The 17748-nt window shown below is 41.3% G+C and overlaps 1 protein-coding gene across 11 annotated transcripts in view; it reads right to left on the reverse strand.

The window, feature by feature from the left end:
• Positions 1–17748, reverse strand: part of HECW1 (HECT, C2 and WW domain containing E3 ubiquitin protein ligase 1) — a 263523-nt gene that overhangs the window by 101883 nt on the left and 143892 nt on the right. For 9 of the 11 annotated variants that reach the window (XM_080578352.1, XM_080578347.1, XM_080578351.1 and 6 more), the window contains one exon: positions 5742–5820. In XM_080578352.1, the coding sequence (XP_080434478.1) occupies positions 5742–5820 (79 nt within the window). The remainder of the gene's footprint in view (positions 1–5741; positions 5821–17748) is intronic. The other 2 variants (XM_080578350.1, XM_080578346.1) reach the window with 1 other exon arrangement.

The following is a 17748-nucleotide window of genomic DNA, read 5'->3' on the forward strand; positions in this document are numbered from 1 at the left end:
ACCAAGACGCTGGAAAGACCATTGGGTCACTTGAAAGACCACTGTCACAAAAATCACAGAATCCCAGAATGGTTGAGGTTGGATGGGAGGTGATCTGGTCGAACCCCCTGCTCAAGCAGGAACACCTAGAGCAGGCTGCCCAGGACCATATCCAGATGGCTTTTGAAGATTCCCAAGGAAGGAGACTCTCTGGGCAGCCTATTCCAGTGCTGAGTCACATGCACAGTACAGAAGTGCTTCCTGATGTTGAGATGGAACTTCTTGTGTTCCAGTGTGTGCCCATTGCCTCTTGTCTTGTCACTGAGAAGAGCCTGGCTCTGTCCTCTTTGTACCCTCCTTTCAGGTATTTATAGACACTGATCAGATCCCCCGAGCCTTCTATTCTCCAGGCTGAACAATCCCAGCTGTCAATTTAGACTGTGATTTAGTTTGATGAACACCCAAATGGAATGTATTCTCTCCATAATCTGCTCATTAATGGCAGAATATAAAATTACTGTCATCTTTCCAAGATCCTCATAGCTCATGTATCAAGGCACAATAAACTATCTTCACGATCCATCACTATGAGAGAAAGAGCTATTAATTAGGTTGTCAATGGATAGATCAAACATTTTCCTTGTGTTTTCCTTTGTAAATTCCCAAAGAGATTTCAGTTCAGATTCTGATGCTGAGTAACTGGACTTGACCAGGACTGGTATCTGGGTTGACTATCAACGAGGTAAGGTAGTTGCCAGGGTATTAGTACATCAGTGTTTCTTTTATAGCGTAGAGCTTGTACAGAACAATTATCACCTAGCTTGGAGGGCAGAAGTTCATATAATGAGCTGAGCTACATAGTGGTGGCTTCAAAAGAAGGAAGAACAAAACTCTGCTTGCTCAGGATTAACAGGAGGCACCTAGGTACTGCCTCTCAGCTACATGCTTTTAAAACAATAGGAATTATTTCAGCTACCAGTAGCATAATAATGTTTCAACGGTAACAGCATAGAAATTTCGCACTAACTTGGAAATGCCAATTTGATTCATGCAGCAGTACATGATGCTTGAATCTAGAGTACAGAAAATGAGCACAGATTTGGCAGTATTGCAACTGGTATAAAATTTCAATAAATCTAATATTAAGGAATTATAAAAATCTAACAGTAAGGTGCAGTGATAGGAAGTCTTAATATCTAATACAGTAAAATAATGCAGGTGAATTGAGAAAGATACTACATAACGTACAACAAATTACTGGCTTAATCAGCTATTTAAGGAGATTCTGCAACTGGCGATATGCAAGAAGGTAAACAGATAGTTAAGGCAGTTCTTTCTGCAGAAATTATCTGTAGAAATCTACAGATCTATAAATAGACTGCATTTCCCTTTAAAAACACACACATACACACAAAAAACAGAATGTAAGTGAAAAAAGAACTGTCTGGTATAGTTACACAACGAGATGTTTAAAGATCTGAGATTAAAAAACAAAAACAAAAAAAACCACAAGTAGGTGGGGTAGATAAGCCAGAACATTTTTGTCAAATGAGGCTACCAGACAAAATATTAAAGACAGCAAAAAAGAGGAGAAAATAATTTTTCTAGCTGGATGTGCTACAAAGGAATGCTGAAAGGAATTCTCCTTTCTATAAGGAAGAGGCAGTGGAGGCGTAAAGAAGAAAATACATCTATTAATAAATGAAAAGCTGTGAAGAATTTAATTATTCAAGAATGGCTGAAAGACAGGCTACTTTTTAAATTGCCTTCATCAAAAAAGAAAACAGAAAAAGTTTGAACAACTATTGTGAGCAGTGTAACAGTGAGAGTTTCGTTACTGCAAGCTGTTAACCGCTGGAGCAAAATACCACCTATTTTGCTCAGAACCAGAGTACACACCTGTCTAGGACAGAACTGAACCAATTTCACACAAAACTCCATACCATGGAGTAAGATGACTTGTGTTACATAGGATAATGGAGTAATTAATTTCAAAGACTTTAAATCTGTTAGTCTAGAGCACTGCAGTACTTTGTAGCCACTGGTGTTTTGGAGGAGGTAGAAAAGTCACCTCACCTTAACACAAGCTCTGAAAGGTGAAAAAAACAAACAAACAACAAGAACAACAAAAAGGTGAGTGGTTAGAAACTTGGGTTTATAAAAAAACATCTGGGCAAAATAGCTTGAGTTGGTGAGGGCAGAAGAAGAGGTAGGTTTATAGCAATATTTAATAAACAAAATTTAGTGGATAGATTTTTTGTTATAAAATCAGTCTCTAGGACTTCCAGAAATGGTTAGAAGATAAAGAATGTTCTATATCTGCATTTTGATCAAGGATTTCATGGTAACTACAATTTTCAAAATGACCTTTAGTTGACATAATATTGTTTTCCGTTGTGATTTAGACGCTGACTTCCATAAACTGAAAATAGATCTTACCTGAATGCCTGATCTGAAAGCTACACAAGGAATAATAATAATAAAAAAAAAGATCCTGAATGTCTCACAAACATGCATGAAACATGAATTCCTGAATGTCTGTGAAATATTTAGACCTTCTGGTCATTTGTTCCACAAGAGCACTTGGTAAATAAGCAGCGTGTAAATAAGTGAGAGATGTGAAATATTAAAGTTTGAAAAAAGATTTTTAATGCAATATATAGCTAGGAGGAATGTCACACAAACATCATGATAACACTTTCTAAATATACCAGCCAAAAGAATGGTTTCCAGGGCTTTCAGCAAAGGTGTTACGTTGCTGCTAAACCATGAACTTTCAGTGAAGTGGCTGGAACATCTTGGGAAGCTTAGCACGTTTCTTCTTTCTGTACTTCATGTGAGGGAGCTTTCACACTCTCAGCTGCCTTATCAGAAGTGTGATGCTCACTGGTAACAGCAGCAAATTCATACTGGAAACTAAATGCAAAGTAGCTGAATAGTTTTCCTTGAAGATTGTATCTAACTAAATTAGGCTTATGATATTTCTCTTAGTGTTTTAATAATTAAAGCTATAATAATACAGTCATCATATAAAAGATTAAGAAGCATAATCATGGGAAATTATCTTCTTTGAAATCAGTATTGCTAATGAACCTGTTAAGCTGAACTAACCTTTCACAGGAACAACTTCCAGTCTCTAAAGAAGGAAATACTTAGAAAACAAACTACCTACTGCTCTTTCTGTTCTGGAGAAGATAGTGATCTCATTTTGCTCTGAAGCATCAGTTTATTCTTCTTTGTTTGACATTTTTATCCAATCCAGATACCTTTCCACAGGCAACATTTCCAGTGAAACTAGTTGGATTTTGCTCAAGCAAATATTCAATAAAACTACAGAAGGAATAAAGTACTTTGCCACCAACTTTTAGAAATAAATTGTTTCTGCACAGTTCATTTCAAAGTAGTGTCTCACTGGAGTGTCTAGGCAGTAGAGCAAACAAGATAAATCAGCTGAAATGGAATGATCTTGTTCAGCATTTCTTGGGATTTTGCCTACTTTGAGATTTTTCTCTCCCATTCCATTAATATTCTTCTTTAAAAAAAAAAAACGGTATTATAAATTGTATAGCTTTCCTTGCTTTCTTTAGATGATAACCTGTTCAGGGCAGGCTGGCTCTGTGTTGGTGCAATAACTAACACAGTGGTCCCCAGCCAAAGACTAATGGCCTTTCACTCTGTTGCAATGAAAAAAACCCACAAAATTTTGAAACCTAAATGTTATGTAATGACACTGAAACACTGAAGGTGACAGTATACCTCCTGACAGTATACCTAAGGACCAGTATCTAAGAAGTCTACGTGAGCCAAAAGGATTCCTGACAATAGACAGGTTATTGCTGCAATAGTGGTGCAAACAGAAAAGAATCCCAATTCCTTGGGAAAGGCCTGGATTTATTTGCATTTTATTAGCTAGCATAGCAGATATAGGAGTGGCAATAATTTTACTTTGACATAGACAACGTTTGTTTTCTGTTGATTAAGTAAGAAACCAGTAAATAAATCTTTGTGATGTGTTAACTTGTGACTGAAATACCTCAAGTCCAGGCTATCAGAAAGACAGACTGAACTAGAGCTACTTTGATACCAAAGATTTTTGACGTAATAACTGTGAGCTCAAGGATTTAACAAATACCTAGCTATGATGATGCTGTTAATATGGATGTGATACATATGTAAATGAATTGCTGTTAACCACTAGAATAAGAAATCCCCAAAGTATCACATGGTATGGTCTTTGTAAACTTTGAATCAAGCTATACGCATGAACGATCTAGGGCCCATTGAGACAACATTAATTAGCTGTGTCACGAATTATCACTCTTGATATCTCTTGGTCTATGAGGCCAAAGAATCTCTGAGAATGGAAAAATGTATTTAATTCTGGGCAAGATTATACTTAAGAACATATTAACTCAGTTCTTTATTTCTTTTGAGCTGAACCTGTAGTTTTCTTTAACAAATGAATATCACAGCATGGGTGCCCATTGTTCAACCTAGTAAAATGTAAATGATGTGTTAAATGGGCCCTATTTAATGTCAGTCTAACTTGCCATACAGCACATACAACCCACACTGATATGGAAACCTCATATGGAAAAGCACTGACATGCATGCCTAATATTAAAAAGAATCAGAAGTCCTAGCTGACCTCAGCACAACTTAGAACAAGGCTTGAAATAAATCATACGGCCAAAGCAATTATGTAACATGATGCTTGTCTGAATGTAGGACTTTAGGTGGAAAGGCCTGCACTTGTAAAAATTCTTAACTAGGGTAAATGGAGTATAATAAAACCACTCTTTTTTTTTTCTGTGCTATTTTCTCATGGAATTTCCAAGTCAAGTCCAGCATCTTCCTCTTTGTACTAAGGAGGAATTAAAAATATGGAAACCAACTAACAAGCATAAAGCCCCCCAAATGAGAACCTTGCTCACAACTACTCTCTTTTGACAAATTGAACTTTTCTACAGAGGTGATTTGCAGATTGTTGTTATTAAAGCCAGATGAAATGATCCATAGCTTTTAAAATCTGCAATGACATGTGAAATCATGAGGCTGAACATCCTCCAAAAAATTCAGAGGAGTGAGAGCAGTCTCCTGGCTTAAGTCTCAGTGTCACTGCTGAGCAATACAGATAAGCTTGTGCATGTGGCACATGGATCTGCCTCAGGTCCAGACCAAGACTGTGGAAGGTGCTCTCTAAGAAACAAAGGGCTGCCACACATCACATTCAGCTCCATAAGTAAAGCACGTGCCACTGAACTTGCTTTCCTTGACCTACATATATAGCACCACATTTAATCAGAAAAAAAAACACACACATCCAAAAAAACCTCTACCTGAACAAAACACTTTAGCACTTAACTCTCCTTGAAGGAAGAGGGTGTGGCAATAATCATAGGACAGATATTAGTTCTCTATGTTACTGTCACTTCTAGAGTAACAGGTTATATAGAGTTGTAGAATTGTTGAATGGTTTGGGTTGGAAGGGACCTTAAAGATCATCCAGTTCCACCACTCCTGCCATGAGCAGGGATGCCACCCATTAGATCGGGTTGCCCAAAGCCCCATCCAGCCTGGCCTTGAACACCTCCAGGGATGGGGCATCCACAGCTTCTCTGGGCAACCTGTGCCAGTGCCTCACCATGTATGCATAAATATATACACAAAGATATACATACACACACATATACATGAAGGGTTTTAATAATTTCAGTCTCCCACTCTCTGGGCTTAAAACTTTAACACAAATGGTAACTTACCTGACAATGAAAAACTTATCAGTCTCCGACTTCCCTGTCCCTGGATTGAATCTTCATTGGTGATGCTTTTAAAAATCTGCTGGAGGAAGAAGAAAGGTGAGAAGGAGGAGTCTCCTGTATCTCTTGAACAGACAAACTGCTGAGTAACTGTCCTTTTTACAACATAACCACCTAAGAGTCAAATAGACAACCATTAATCAAAACAATGTTTTCATTCAGGTAATGATTTAGCCACTAGTGGCCTAACTCAGACCTTCCTGGATGCATTTTATTAAAACAGAATGATACAGAAATATTACTGTAATTTTAATATAGTGGTTCCTCACACAGAAAGGGACTATTTATTAAATGAGATAAAAGTAATGCATAAGGATGGGGATATGGCTCTCATCTCTACTAATGTCTGTCTTTATAACATATTAAAAGAGTGGAAAATCTTCGTCCAGAAAGTTTATTGCAAATTTCTCTGTGAGTTTACTGCTATCCTGTGCAAACAACTTTGAATTATGATACTAGTAAGTATTGAGGGTGAGTCTGAAAAAAAATAAGTACATCAACAGGTGACCTTTTGTACTCACTTTTCTGTACCTTGTCTTTTGACAAGGATCATGTCCACAGCTTGAGTTTTAATGTCAAGCATTAGCTCAGCAAGTTTATTGGTGGGCTGCTGTTGGGCAAGTTAGGACCCAGGTTGCCTTCTGGTTGTGATCAGAACTGGGAAGCAAAAACCCCTCATGCCAGTGTCTGGGGCATAAATAAGAACCTGCATCAGCTGGGGGACAGCAGTTTCCACTGCTGTTTCCCTGAACAGAGCAGAAGAGATGCTACCGTGAGACAGGCTCCAAGCTCAGCAGGGCGATGGTGCTACTATGACTACCTCCCACTGACTCTGGAGCCAAACCAAGTGCTGCTCTGCTCCTAGGAAGTCACAGCTCCTCACCAGTCTTGTTGTTTGGCTTTCAGGCAAAAAAGAAAAAGAGCATTTATGCAGTTAAGTTCCAATTTCTGCCAGGAGACAGTAACTGAAGTCCCACTCAACTGTGACTCATTGCTCAGTATATTAAATATTGTGTATTCAAGCTTAACTTAGAAAACAAGCTCTTCTTTGTCCCCACAGAGTTCAAACCAGAGCAAGGGGGCATAGCAGCGCCCTAGCAGGGATTAAGCAACAAGCACAGCTGGCAGGTCAACACACAAGTGACACATGAATTGTAAATACAAGGGGTGAATCTAGACACCATTGAAAAATGGGCTCTGGTGTACTTGACCTTTTGTCATAATCAGTTAGTTTCTCGTAGACTATTTAAATGGGATAAGGAGTACTGAATAGAGTGACACTACAAGCGAATTTAAGTAGAAACACTCCAGCTGGATCACAACTAACTAGCTGTAATTACAGCTTTGGACTTCTCAGGTATGCAGGTTTCAGTCTATTTATTAAAGCCACCGCTGATAGGAAAGGTACACATTTATATCGGTATTATACGTGACACTGAGAATTTTGCGACAAGAACTCAGTAACCTTTATCAGCTGAAGTTGTGAAACAATGGCAGAAACAATGACATTTCTTTGTCAAGATGTGTTTTTCATACTACTTCATTGACTGGCATTTATCATACATTTTCCTTTCAGGCTTACTACTTATGGTCTTCTCACGATTTTGTCTGGGACAGTGCCTGGGCCAACTGCCCTAGATACGTGCATATTTGCAAAATGTGCACTTTTTTCCAGCCCTTAAACATTTCCCCAGGATTCTTAAATCTGCCACAAATCAGTATGGACAGTTTAATGATCTATGTTTTGAACAGACAGGGATGGAACTGATGGTGTCCTGCAAATACCAGCACATTCAAAACTTAAAAATATGTTGCTATGAAGGGTCCTGTTTTGGGCCATAACTACATTAGGGAATTTGAATCAGGACAGTAATGCTTCAGTAATGTATGGACAAAAGTAATGCATGGACAAAAGCATCCCCAGCATAGCCAAAGCTGCAGTGTCAAAGCGTGGCATTACACAAGGAGGACAGTAAGGCAACCAGCCCTATAAGTGAAACAAGCTGTACTGAGGGAAAAGAACAAATTAGATTTGCTTCTACAGGATCCATCTATTTTGTGAATCAGGTGCTCCTCACACTGTACATCTAAGTGCTCACCCCTCACGGGGCCTTCAGTAGTGCTCCCTCAATTTCCACTTGCCTCATGTTTTCTCAATGGAAATCAAGGCACAAGGAGGTTGGAATAGGACTAAAGAATGGGGCATATCCAAGGTGCGTGCTGGGGCCCAACAATGTGCAGGCATCAGGTTGGGGTACACATCTGTACCTGGGACCTGGAAGTGCTCCTGCTTTTTACTCTATAGACACGGCATTTCTGGGTATGAGAGTAACGTTTTTAAATTACCTAACTGACAATAAATGTTCCCCCTGGCTTTCAATGGAAAACAGTTCTCATGATTTGATGATTTGAAATGTTGACACAATTCTCCTAATCCTGGTTTTCCTGATCCCAATTCAGTCAGAGGTTTGAGGAGGATCTGCCTACAGCTTCCCCTATAGCGATTCCCCCAATGAAGACCAAAAGGTCTCAAAAAAAAAAAAATCAAAAAAAAGGTCAAGTTTTGCTACAGTAGTGAAAAAGAAAAGCTTAAGCTTTTAATTATGAAGAAAAAGAACCAAGTCAGATAGCACAAACATTTTAAAAACCCACCACTGTAAACAACTCTTCCCCTATGTAGTGGGTTGACCTGGGCCACCTGCCAGATGCCCACTCTCTTGCTCTCCCCTCCTGAACATGGCAGAGGGAGAAGATAAGTCAGATAAGCCCATAAACCAAGATCAAGACAGACAGATCACTTACTGATTACCATTGTAGGCAAGAAAGACTCAGCTTGAGGAAAAGTAATTTAATTTATTCCCAAATGAATAGAGCTGGATGGAGAGAAACAAACAAAAAAACAGAACACCTTCACCCCACCCCACTTGCTTGCCAGGCTCACCCCACTGGACTCCTACCTCCCCCCAGTTCCCTGAATGGTGTAGGGGGCTGGGGAGAGGGGGCTGCGGTCACCCCCAGCAGCTCCTCTGTGCCGCCTCTTCCTCCTCACACCTCTCCCCTGCTCCAGACTGGGCTCTCCAGGGGCTGTCAGGTCAATCTCTGCTGGGCACCTGGAGCACCTCCTGCCCTGGCTGCTCGCAGGGCTGCTTCTCGCACTCCTTTCCTCACTGCCAGGCAGCGTTTGGCCCTTGCTGAGCTCCGCTCTCCCCGAGGAGCCCACCCGTGGCCGAGGGGCTCAGCCGGGCCCTGTGGTGGGGCCGCTGGAGCCGGCATGGGGCAGCCCTGGCCGCACCTCACAGAGCGGCCCGGCAGGCCCTGGTACCAAAACCTGGCCACACACACCCCATACACCCTACCCTATTGTGTCTTTGCAGGTCTTTGATGGGGGTTTTTGCCTCTAGGCTTCATTTTAGCCAGCTCAGTAACTTTTTAAGTTGCAGAAAACATTGTGCAGCCCCTGCAGCCCTTAAAAATGGCCATTTCCTTCTGGCTGCATCCTGCATCCTGAAGTGGCAATACGAAAGCAAGGCGAAATACCAGCACTGCTGCCTATAACTGAATTATGAACTCTGTAGATTATCTCAGTGTAGCTCTCTGAGATGCACTGCTATGGTCATTTTGACAATGCCTAGCACTTAACCTTAGGGATTTTAAAGATGTTACAACATTTCTTTGAAGCTTAGCCAACAAAGGGAATGCACAGCACTAAGGCTGCATGGGATCAAGGCACAATGCAAATGAACGGACGCAACATTAAAGACTTCATTGTACAAACAAGGCTTCAAACCAAGATCCTAGCTGTAACACTTCCTAAATCCTCCCAACCCCTGTTCTGTAAAGCTCTACTAACCCAAATTGGTGTCTCTTTTCTCCAGTGGCCCAGCTAAATGGCTTGGCTCCGAGGCCTCCACCACTCTCACAACACGTATGCTGCACCTTCTCACCTGAGAGGGCGGTCGCAGGAGCTGGGCATGTGCCCAAGCACACTCAAGAGCAGATGCAAATCCTCTCTCAAAAAGAAATGATCATGTAAGGACATACCCAGGGAAGGATATTACAATGGCTGGGAAAGTGGTTTTACTTCAATATTGACATAGGGAGTTAAGGCGACCAGTGGGGGCGGAAGAAAAGTTGTATCAACAGCACGGCATGATTTAGCTTGCAGTATAAGGAAAGGTGAGCATGAAGGAGTTCTCCCTCAACTTTTTGACACACAAGGTCATTACGTTTGTCCCGCTGTCTAGCTGAAGATAAGTTTCCAGGACCAAGCCAAAATCTCAGCAAAGTGGAAACAATGAGAAAAGTCTTCTAATTTAAGTCCAATATTTTGAAAAGAAAAAAAGCTGTTGGTTTCTGTTTGGACTCACTATTTTCTGACGTAGTATCAGATTCTGACGTAGTATCAGATTCTCCTTGGTAGTGAGAAAAGGCTAAGTGAACTATGCATAGGATAGGGTAAAGCTGGGTGTGTGCTCACTAACAATCACCGGCAACCGCACAGACTGGGATTTATGAAGTGTTGATGCCTGGGATGAAAAAGTGCATGGGTCATATTCCTCTTTCTTGCCATTTATCATGAAAGAAACCCAGACTAATTTTAGTAGCTCCAATATAATTACACTAGGAGTGTTGTCACTGTAAGTAAACTTTGAATTTAGTCATCAGGAAGGAAAAAAAAAACTCTTCTCAACTGCCACTGAAAACACAGTTAGCTGACAGAACAACATTCATCTCATCACTTGACATCTTACAGACTGAAGACCTTGGCATGAAAGGAACAAATGTAATTTTCCACTTATAACTGTGGTGCTCTTTTATGCCCTTGAAGAGCTCAGTCTGAATTACTACAATATTTTTGTTTGTTTGTTTATAATGTAATGTTTGCACACTGTGCAGCAAAACCTAATTATTTTTAAAGTCCTGATGCGGAACAGGATTAATATGCTTTTATTACATGCTTCTACCATATGTAGTCATGAAAAGATGGGACCTGAGCTGCAACTTGAAGCCTACCTGAATCTCTCAGAAGAGCGTGGGTTTCCTGACCAGATTCAAACCTTCCTCCTTGTGCCTTGCTTGTGATCAGAATGGTTGTCATTTCCATGGGCAGGAGTGTGTGCACTCGAGCAATTAAAGAAGCATCAGTACTTCCTTTACAATATTCTCCAGTAAACACACCATGAAATAAACTTCTGGTCTAGCACAGTTTCCCAACCACTGAAGCACAGGCAAAAGGCAACCACCAAAGCAGTCAAAGCTCTCTGCAAGGTGTGGGGAGGTATGTGAGGCCAGATCAAAGCCTCTCAGGACATGCTGAATCCAGGGAAAGGACCACATTTGGAAATGCTTTTCATTTTCTTGGTAGAGAGAAAAAAGACAGAAGGACATGACTGAAAACTAAAAATAATAGTGTTTTCCTGGCATCGCTTTTCCTTGTGAGTAGTTCCTGCAAATGCTGGAGGGAATTTATGTGACCCTGAATGAGAAAGGAGGCAGGATTCACACTGGCAAATGGAGCCCTTGAGACTCCCCCTCTGTTTAGCTATAGTACGTGTTATGAAAAAAAACCCCACAACAACAACAAAAAAACAAACTTGAGAAATCCCACAGTATGACAGTCCATCAGTTCTTACTGAGGCAAAATTCCAAGTGCATCACTAAAACTTTGTCTATCCAGAAGCTCAGAAACAAGGACTCTGACAGCTAATTAAAAGTATATCCTAAAATACTTTGCTCTTCACTGGTCTATCTGGATATATGGAGGAGTACCAAGGGCAACAGTCTTGCTCCTGAAAGTAAAGTGGCTCCAGGGTACACCTCAGGTACTTCTGTTCAGCCTTCCTGTTACATCTAGGCAAATACTTTTGGAAAGTGTGCAATGTGAACGCCGGTCTAGAAGAAGCTGTAAACAAGCTTGCCTGCTGCTGCAGTAGAAAATTTGCTTTCCAGCAGTGGAATGACCTGTAATAGTGCAACATGTAAAGTGTGCTCTGCACCACTTTCTAAGTTACTTCTAGCATGTTTGTATGTTGTGCAGCCCAATTTAATTATGATAAAGGTCTTGCTGATATGGAACAGAATATGACTTTATTACATGCTTTTACCACATCTAGACATACACAGGTAGCAAATACAAGCACACATTTCTTTTCCAACACACAGCACAGAAAAACAGCTGTGTCTTAGTCTTATCATTTAGTAACACACCTTATGCTCCAGAAGGGCATTTTTGACCCCTGTGACCGCACAGACAAGGGAATTCAACAAAGCCAAGCAAATTTGCTTTTCCCATAAACAGAAGAAACATCTGATTTAAGAAATCGTACTCTTCACTGAGATCCAAAACACTTGGGTAGCAGCAGCTTCTGCTTCAAAACAGTGGTAACATTTAATGGCCATAACTGATATTATCTCACATAGGCCAGTATTTCTTACATTTAAAACAGAGGAAACTGCAGTGACACTAATGCAGACTAAATGCTCAGGTACTGCAAATTTTCATAGCTCAACCCTGGACCATACTACCTATTAGCAAGAGTTTCTCTTTAAAAAAACACTTCTAAGAACACATCAAAGTATTCAGAGGGGCTCATGCTTCCCAGCAGCACTACTCAACCCGCACAGAAGATGGAAACGTAAAATGAAAGAAACCTAGAAACTACAAAAGCAAATCAGTTAAGTATATTCTGTTTGTATACACCAGTCCTGAGGATGAAAATCAGCAGATGAGTGCCTTGCAAAAAAAAAAAAAAAAAAGCTGGTGACCTGTGCTTGATTCAAATAACAAGTGAAAAATAGCCTAAACTCGGTCCCAAACTGTGCATCAGCAAAAGGAAAAAAAAAATATTGCTAGATGTGTCAGAGCTAAAGACATGGCGTTGCAGAGCTGGGGGAAAAGACAAGACTGGTCAGTAACTGCCTGCCCTGCGCTTGCTTCAAGCTCCAGTTCCCTGTTCTCTGCTTCTCAAGAACACCAAATTTGCCTGCAGATTTGAAATAAAATAAGCAAAGTTACTGGCCTGAATTTAATGGTCAGTAGGAAAAGAAGAAGGTGATGCTTCGCTCTGCCTCCTTCCATCTGTTTGCATTTTTCAGTTCATCTGAGACATAAGATGGGTCCAAAATTCCCCAGACTGAGGTAGGAGCAGGGTACCAGCCTCCACTCTGCACTGCTTTGCTGATGTCAGTTTAAATCAGCTTTGAGCTATTGTTTTAACAAAGCAGCGTGTACATGGCACAGGTGTCAAGAAGAGTTTCTCAAAAAATTATTATCCCCTAAACTAGCTCTGTTGACTGTTATTGTTGCCCCCTTGATTTCACTGAACTCTTAATACTAGGACAATTTCCTAAGTGTGAAGTGTCTTTCCACAGTAAAAGAATATAAGGCATCGTCCCAAGTTCACGCTTCACATTGTGCCATCCGCTTCAGAGAGGGAATAGTTCTCAGTTGATCTGGGTGAATACTCCCATTTCCTCCTAGTGTTGACTTTAAAAAGGCATAGCTGGGGAAGAAAACTTGACTAAATAACCACAGACTGTAGAAGTGCTTCTTTTCCCTCTATGACCTGACTTCTACCACCTCTTGGGAACACAGGGTAGGCTGGGATGTATGGGGTGGGCTGTGAAAGGAGCAAATGGAGATCCAAGCTCCATGGCTGTCTCTGACAGAATTATGGCTATAATCCCAGGCTACACTTTGAAAATCCAGCCCTAATTAGTGGCAGTACTTCAGCTACAACCCTCACTCTGTTAACAGAATTATCCAGCTCTTGAATGCAATATATTCCACTTATCCTGTTAGCTCGTTAAGCCACTGTGCTGGCACTGCAGTATTTTCCTTTCAGGTGACTGCAAATCCCATGCAGCCAGTTTCTCGATTAGCAGAGCCTAACTCCCTGCTGGGTTTTCTGCAGCTGACTTGCATCCCCGAAGGACTGTGACCACACGTGTGCCACAGTCTTCCCCCTCTGTTGTGGTCAGTGCTGTTCTAGCCCTGTAATACAGTGCTTTCTCACTGCAGTTCCCTGATTAAGGGGAGAAATTGCCTTTATGGGCATGTCACAGTTGCCTTCTGAATGCAGAAGGCTCCTTTTGCCTCCTCTTGCAGCAGTGCTTATTTCGATTTTTTTTTCTCCAGGAGACAGAAGTGTTTCACTCCTAAAAGCTTCTCTCCTAGAAGCCCTTACAGAAATTAGCATTTTTTTTCCATTGAAAGTGTAATGAACTCTCAGCAGATTCTAGATCATGAACCCTGGAAACCAAACTAATATTATAGAACAAAAGTGCTGTTCGGTACTATCAGTAAAGTCCTCTAGAAGGCAACTACCAATAGGTTTATGACAAGTGAACATTCAGTGACAGCATGCACTAAGTATACCAGGTCTCCATGCTGGCATGAAGGTATTTGCTGTTTCCCAGCCTACCCTGTGTGGGTAGAACGCTGGTTTAGAATAATGACAAAATAGAAGAGGGATGTTATGAGTAACCACTTTCAATTAAAACAAAAGCAAGGACTGAGGCAACAAATCAGTATCTCCCCCAGAGTCCAACACGTTTTTCTTCCAAAATTTTATTAGATTCAGCTTTTTCATTGTTTCAACAGTTCTGCCTGATAAACTTCAGCTATCCTTTGGCAGCAGAGGAAAAGCTTTGATTAGAGATTTTGATCTTCCTATGTTCTTTGGAAACTTCATTTAAATAAATTCCTAGATTTTCAGATACTTAAATATAACTTAAATATAACAGTTGTGCCTACATTTGTGTTAGTGTTTAATTTGTGTTTTATGAGTTGAATGCCGGGTTACATCTAAGAGACAGTCATTTTTCTTGACATGTAGCAAACTTCTTAGGAGGACTGCTTTCTGCAGGATACCTCACCAAGGACTCATTGCAGCTCTGATGCTGCATGATATTTGACATCAGTGGGCCTTTAAGCACTAACATGTCCCTCAGCAAGTTGAAAGCAGTCCAAAGGATGGCAGTAGTTTACACCTCAATGTGCAAAACACACTTTTACAGACACAAAAGGCTCTTCTTTCCCACTGCCCTCGCCTCTGGTGCAGTCAACTGAGAAGGCTCTCTGCAGTTGCTAACCAACTCTGTGCTCCCAAGAGCTACCATTATCCACAAAAACAAACAAACAAAAAAAACCACTAAGGAAATATAGGTTTAAGATCAGATTAACATCAAGCAGCTGCCTAATGCAGGACAGGATCATGCCTGTAAACCTGACAGGTCTGTACACAGAGTATTAATGTGCTTAAGCACTCTCACAGCAAAGAGCTGTGTGTAAATAACAGCCTCTCGGGAGCAGCTAAGCAAACCCCTACACCACGGAAATAATTGGCAGCAGCATCATTGATAGGTAAGACAGGCCCAGGGGGCACTGTTCGGATCCTGCAGTTCTGCACAAAATTTGCCCCTGTAGACTCTAAATTCAATCTTCTCAAGAACATGTCCTGTTTGCACTGAGGACTAAAAAATTGCCACTAATGCCTTTTCTCTTTGAACTACAGAACAAGCAGGGGGATCAAAATGTAGGGCGAATATGGTAGAAATACCCTAAAATGCAACACGTCGATGATGTCTTCGGAAGGCAGTGAACTGTGTTAGACAGCAGTTATTAGAGGCTTTAGAAACTCCTCGCTCTTCTAATGCAGCTTGTCTGGGACAAGTACATAGATGAATAATGCTGACACGCGTGGGACAACCGGATCACTCAGCTAAGCTGTATTTGAGGAAGGGCTCAAAGCATTCATCTTGCTGTCAGAGAGTCTGGGTGAGGGAATCTGGTCAATGACCCTTCGCACCATAAAAGAAGCAGCAAGGCAGTGAACAATGCCCATTCTTCTAAATGAATGCCCCGAATATCAATTCCCTACAAGTAGCATTATTTTGAGAAGTGAGTTACAGACCCTTTACTTTCAACCTTGGATCCTACTTTTGGCAGAACTGAAGTGACTGCAGAGATTTATAGTCTGCTTTAATAAATAGGGAAATATCTCTGCTCCTTCAAAGGTCCCTTAATCTTGCTGAATTACTAATAAAACATTTGCACTCCACAGGGCAGTTTCCTAGTCATGCTAGCACAGAAACTGTAAAGCTGAGAAGAAAAAAAAAAGTCCTAAGAGACAGTATCTACAGTCTGGTAGTTAATGCAGCCACATTCATGCTCAGTGTTTCTTCTGTGTATCTTTTGGGAGATACATCAGAACCAGCAGAAACTGCTTATCCTATCTCAGTAAACCCACGGTCTATTTTTTTTTAATTTTTATTTTAATTGCCTTTGTTTTCCTATTTGGCTGCTGCAGCTGAGCACCCACTGCTTTGTTTTCCTTAGTTTGTGGCTATCTACAGCAGCGGGTTTTAAAAAGCCAACAGTTTTATCCAGTGAAGAGTGCTTGTGGAAATACTGATTGTAATCGAACTGTCAGAGAATGACTGGTGTTGGAAGGGATCTCCTGAAGTCACCTGGTCCAACCCTTCAGTGAAAGCAGGACCAATTCTGAGTAGGTGACTCGGGGCCCTGTCCTGTTGAATTCTGAGTATCTCCAAGGAAAGACAAATGACAAGATCCCTGGGCAAATCCCCAAAAGTTCCTGAAGTCTAACCTGAATTGCCCTTGTTGCAACTTGTGTCTGCTGCCCGCTGTGATTTCACCATGCTCTGTGAGAAGAGCGAGCCTCCTTCTGCCCTACACCCTCCCACTGCGTAGTTAAGGGCATCACTAATATTCCGCTTAAGGCTTCTCCTCTTAAGACTGCACAAATCCACCTCTCTCTCTGCCACTCCTCATACGTAATGTCAACGACTAATCTGAAAGATAAAGAAAATAGGGGCCAAGCTCATCCTGAAAATGACTGTGGTAGGGTTTTATGGCAAACTTAAGGTATGCCAAAGATTTTTAGGGGAAGCAATGTTTACAAAATCCAGTCTCTGATAACAGCTGAGCTCACTACAGCAATTTGGGTATCATGGCTTCACAAAGGATTTGGCCTGCTGCATGCTGGATGCAAAAGACTTCTGAATGTGAAGTCATTAAATATGACAGGAGGGGGGAAACGATGTCAGCTAAATGCAGGAGTGCTGTCACCACAGAGAAGTCATTAGCGTGTATAACATCAGTGTGTATAATATTATCATTAGTCTGTATAATGATATAATTCTTGTAGATGTTAATAAATAAATCACATCTTAACAGCAAGAGAGGTGGCTTTTGGTGCGTGTGTCAGTTTTGATGGAGATCAGCGCAGAATCTGTCTCAAACACTTCTATCAGTCATGGGAAATTGCTCTCGTGTAACAGATCAAGGCAATGCAGAGGTTCGTACCTGTCCTGGTTTTGCCTGGGATAGAGTTAATTTTCTTCCTAGTAGGAGGTATGGTTCCGTGGTATGGTATGGTTTTGGATTTGGGATGGAAATAATGTCGGTAACATGCTGTTTCAGTTGTTGCAGAGCAGTGTTCACACTAAGCCAAGGACTTTTCGGCTTCTCATGCTGCCCCGCCAGCAAGAAGGCTGGGGGTGCAGCAGGAGCTGGGAGGGAACAGAACCAGGACAGCTGACCTAAAATGACCAAAGGGATGTCCCATACCTTGTGGTGTCATGCTGAGCAATAAAAATGGGAGAGATTTGGCCGGGGGGCTGCTGCTCAGGGCCTGGCTGGGCATCAATCAGCGGGTGGTGAGCAATTGCATTGTGTATCACTTGCTTTGTTTATTCTTTCCTTTTTCCTCTCCTCTGCTCTCCTCTCCTCTATCTTACCTTTTTTCTTTCTTATTAAACTGTCCTTATCTCAACCCACATATTCTTGCATTTTTCTTTTCAATTCTCTCCCCAGTTTCACTGGGGGTGGAGGGGAGTGAGCAAACGGCTGCGTGGTGCTGAGCTGCCTGCTGGGTTAAACCACAACAATACCTCATGCTACACACACCACCCACATGGTCCTCAT

This window comes from Anser brachyrhynchus (assembly GCF_964034855.1).
Source record: "Anser brachyrhynchus genome assembly, chromosome: 2".
Taxonomy (NCBI): Eukaryota; Metazoa; Chordata; class Aves; order Anseriformes; family Anatidae; genus Anser; species Anser brachyrhynchus.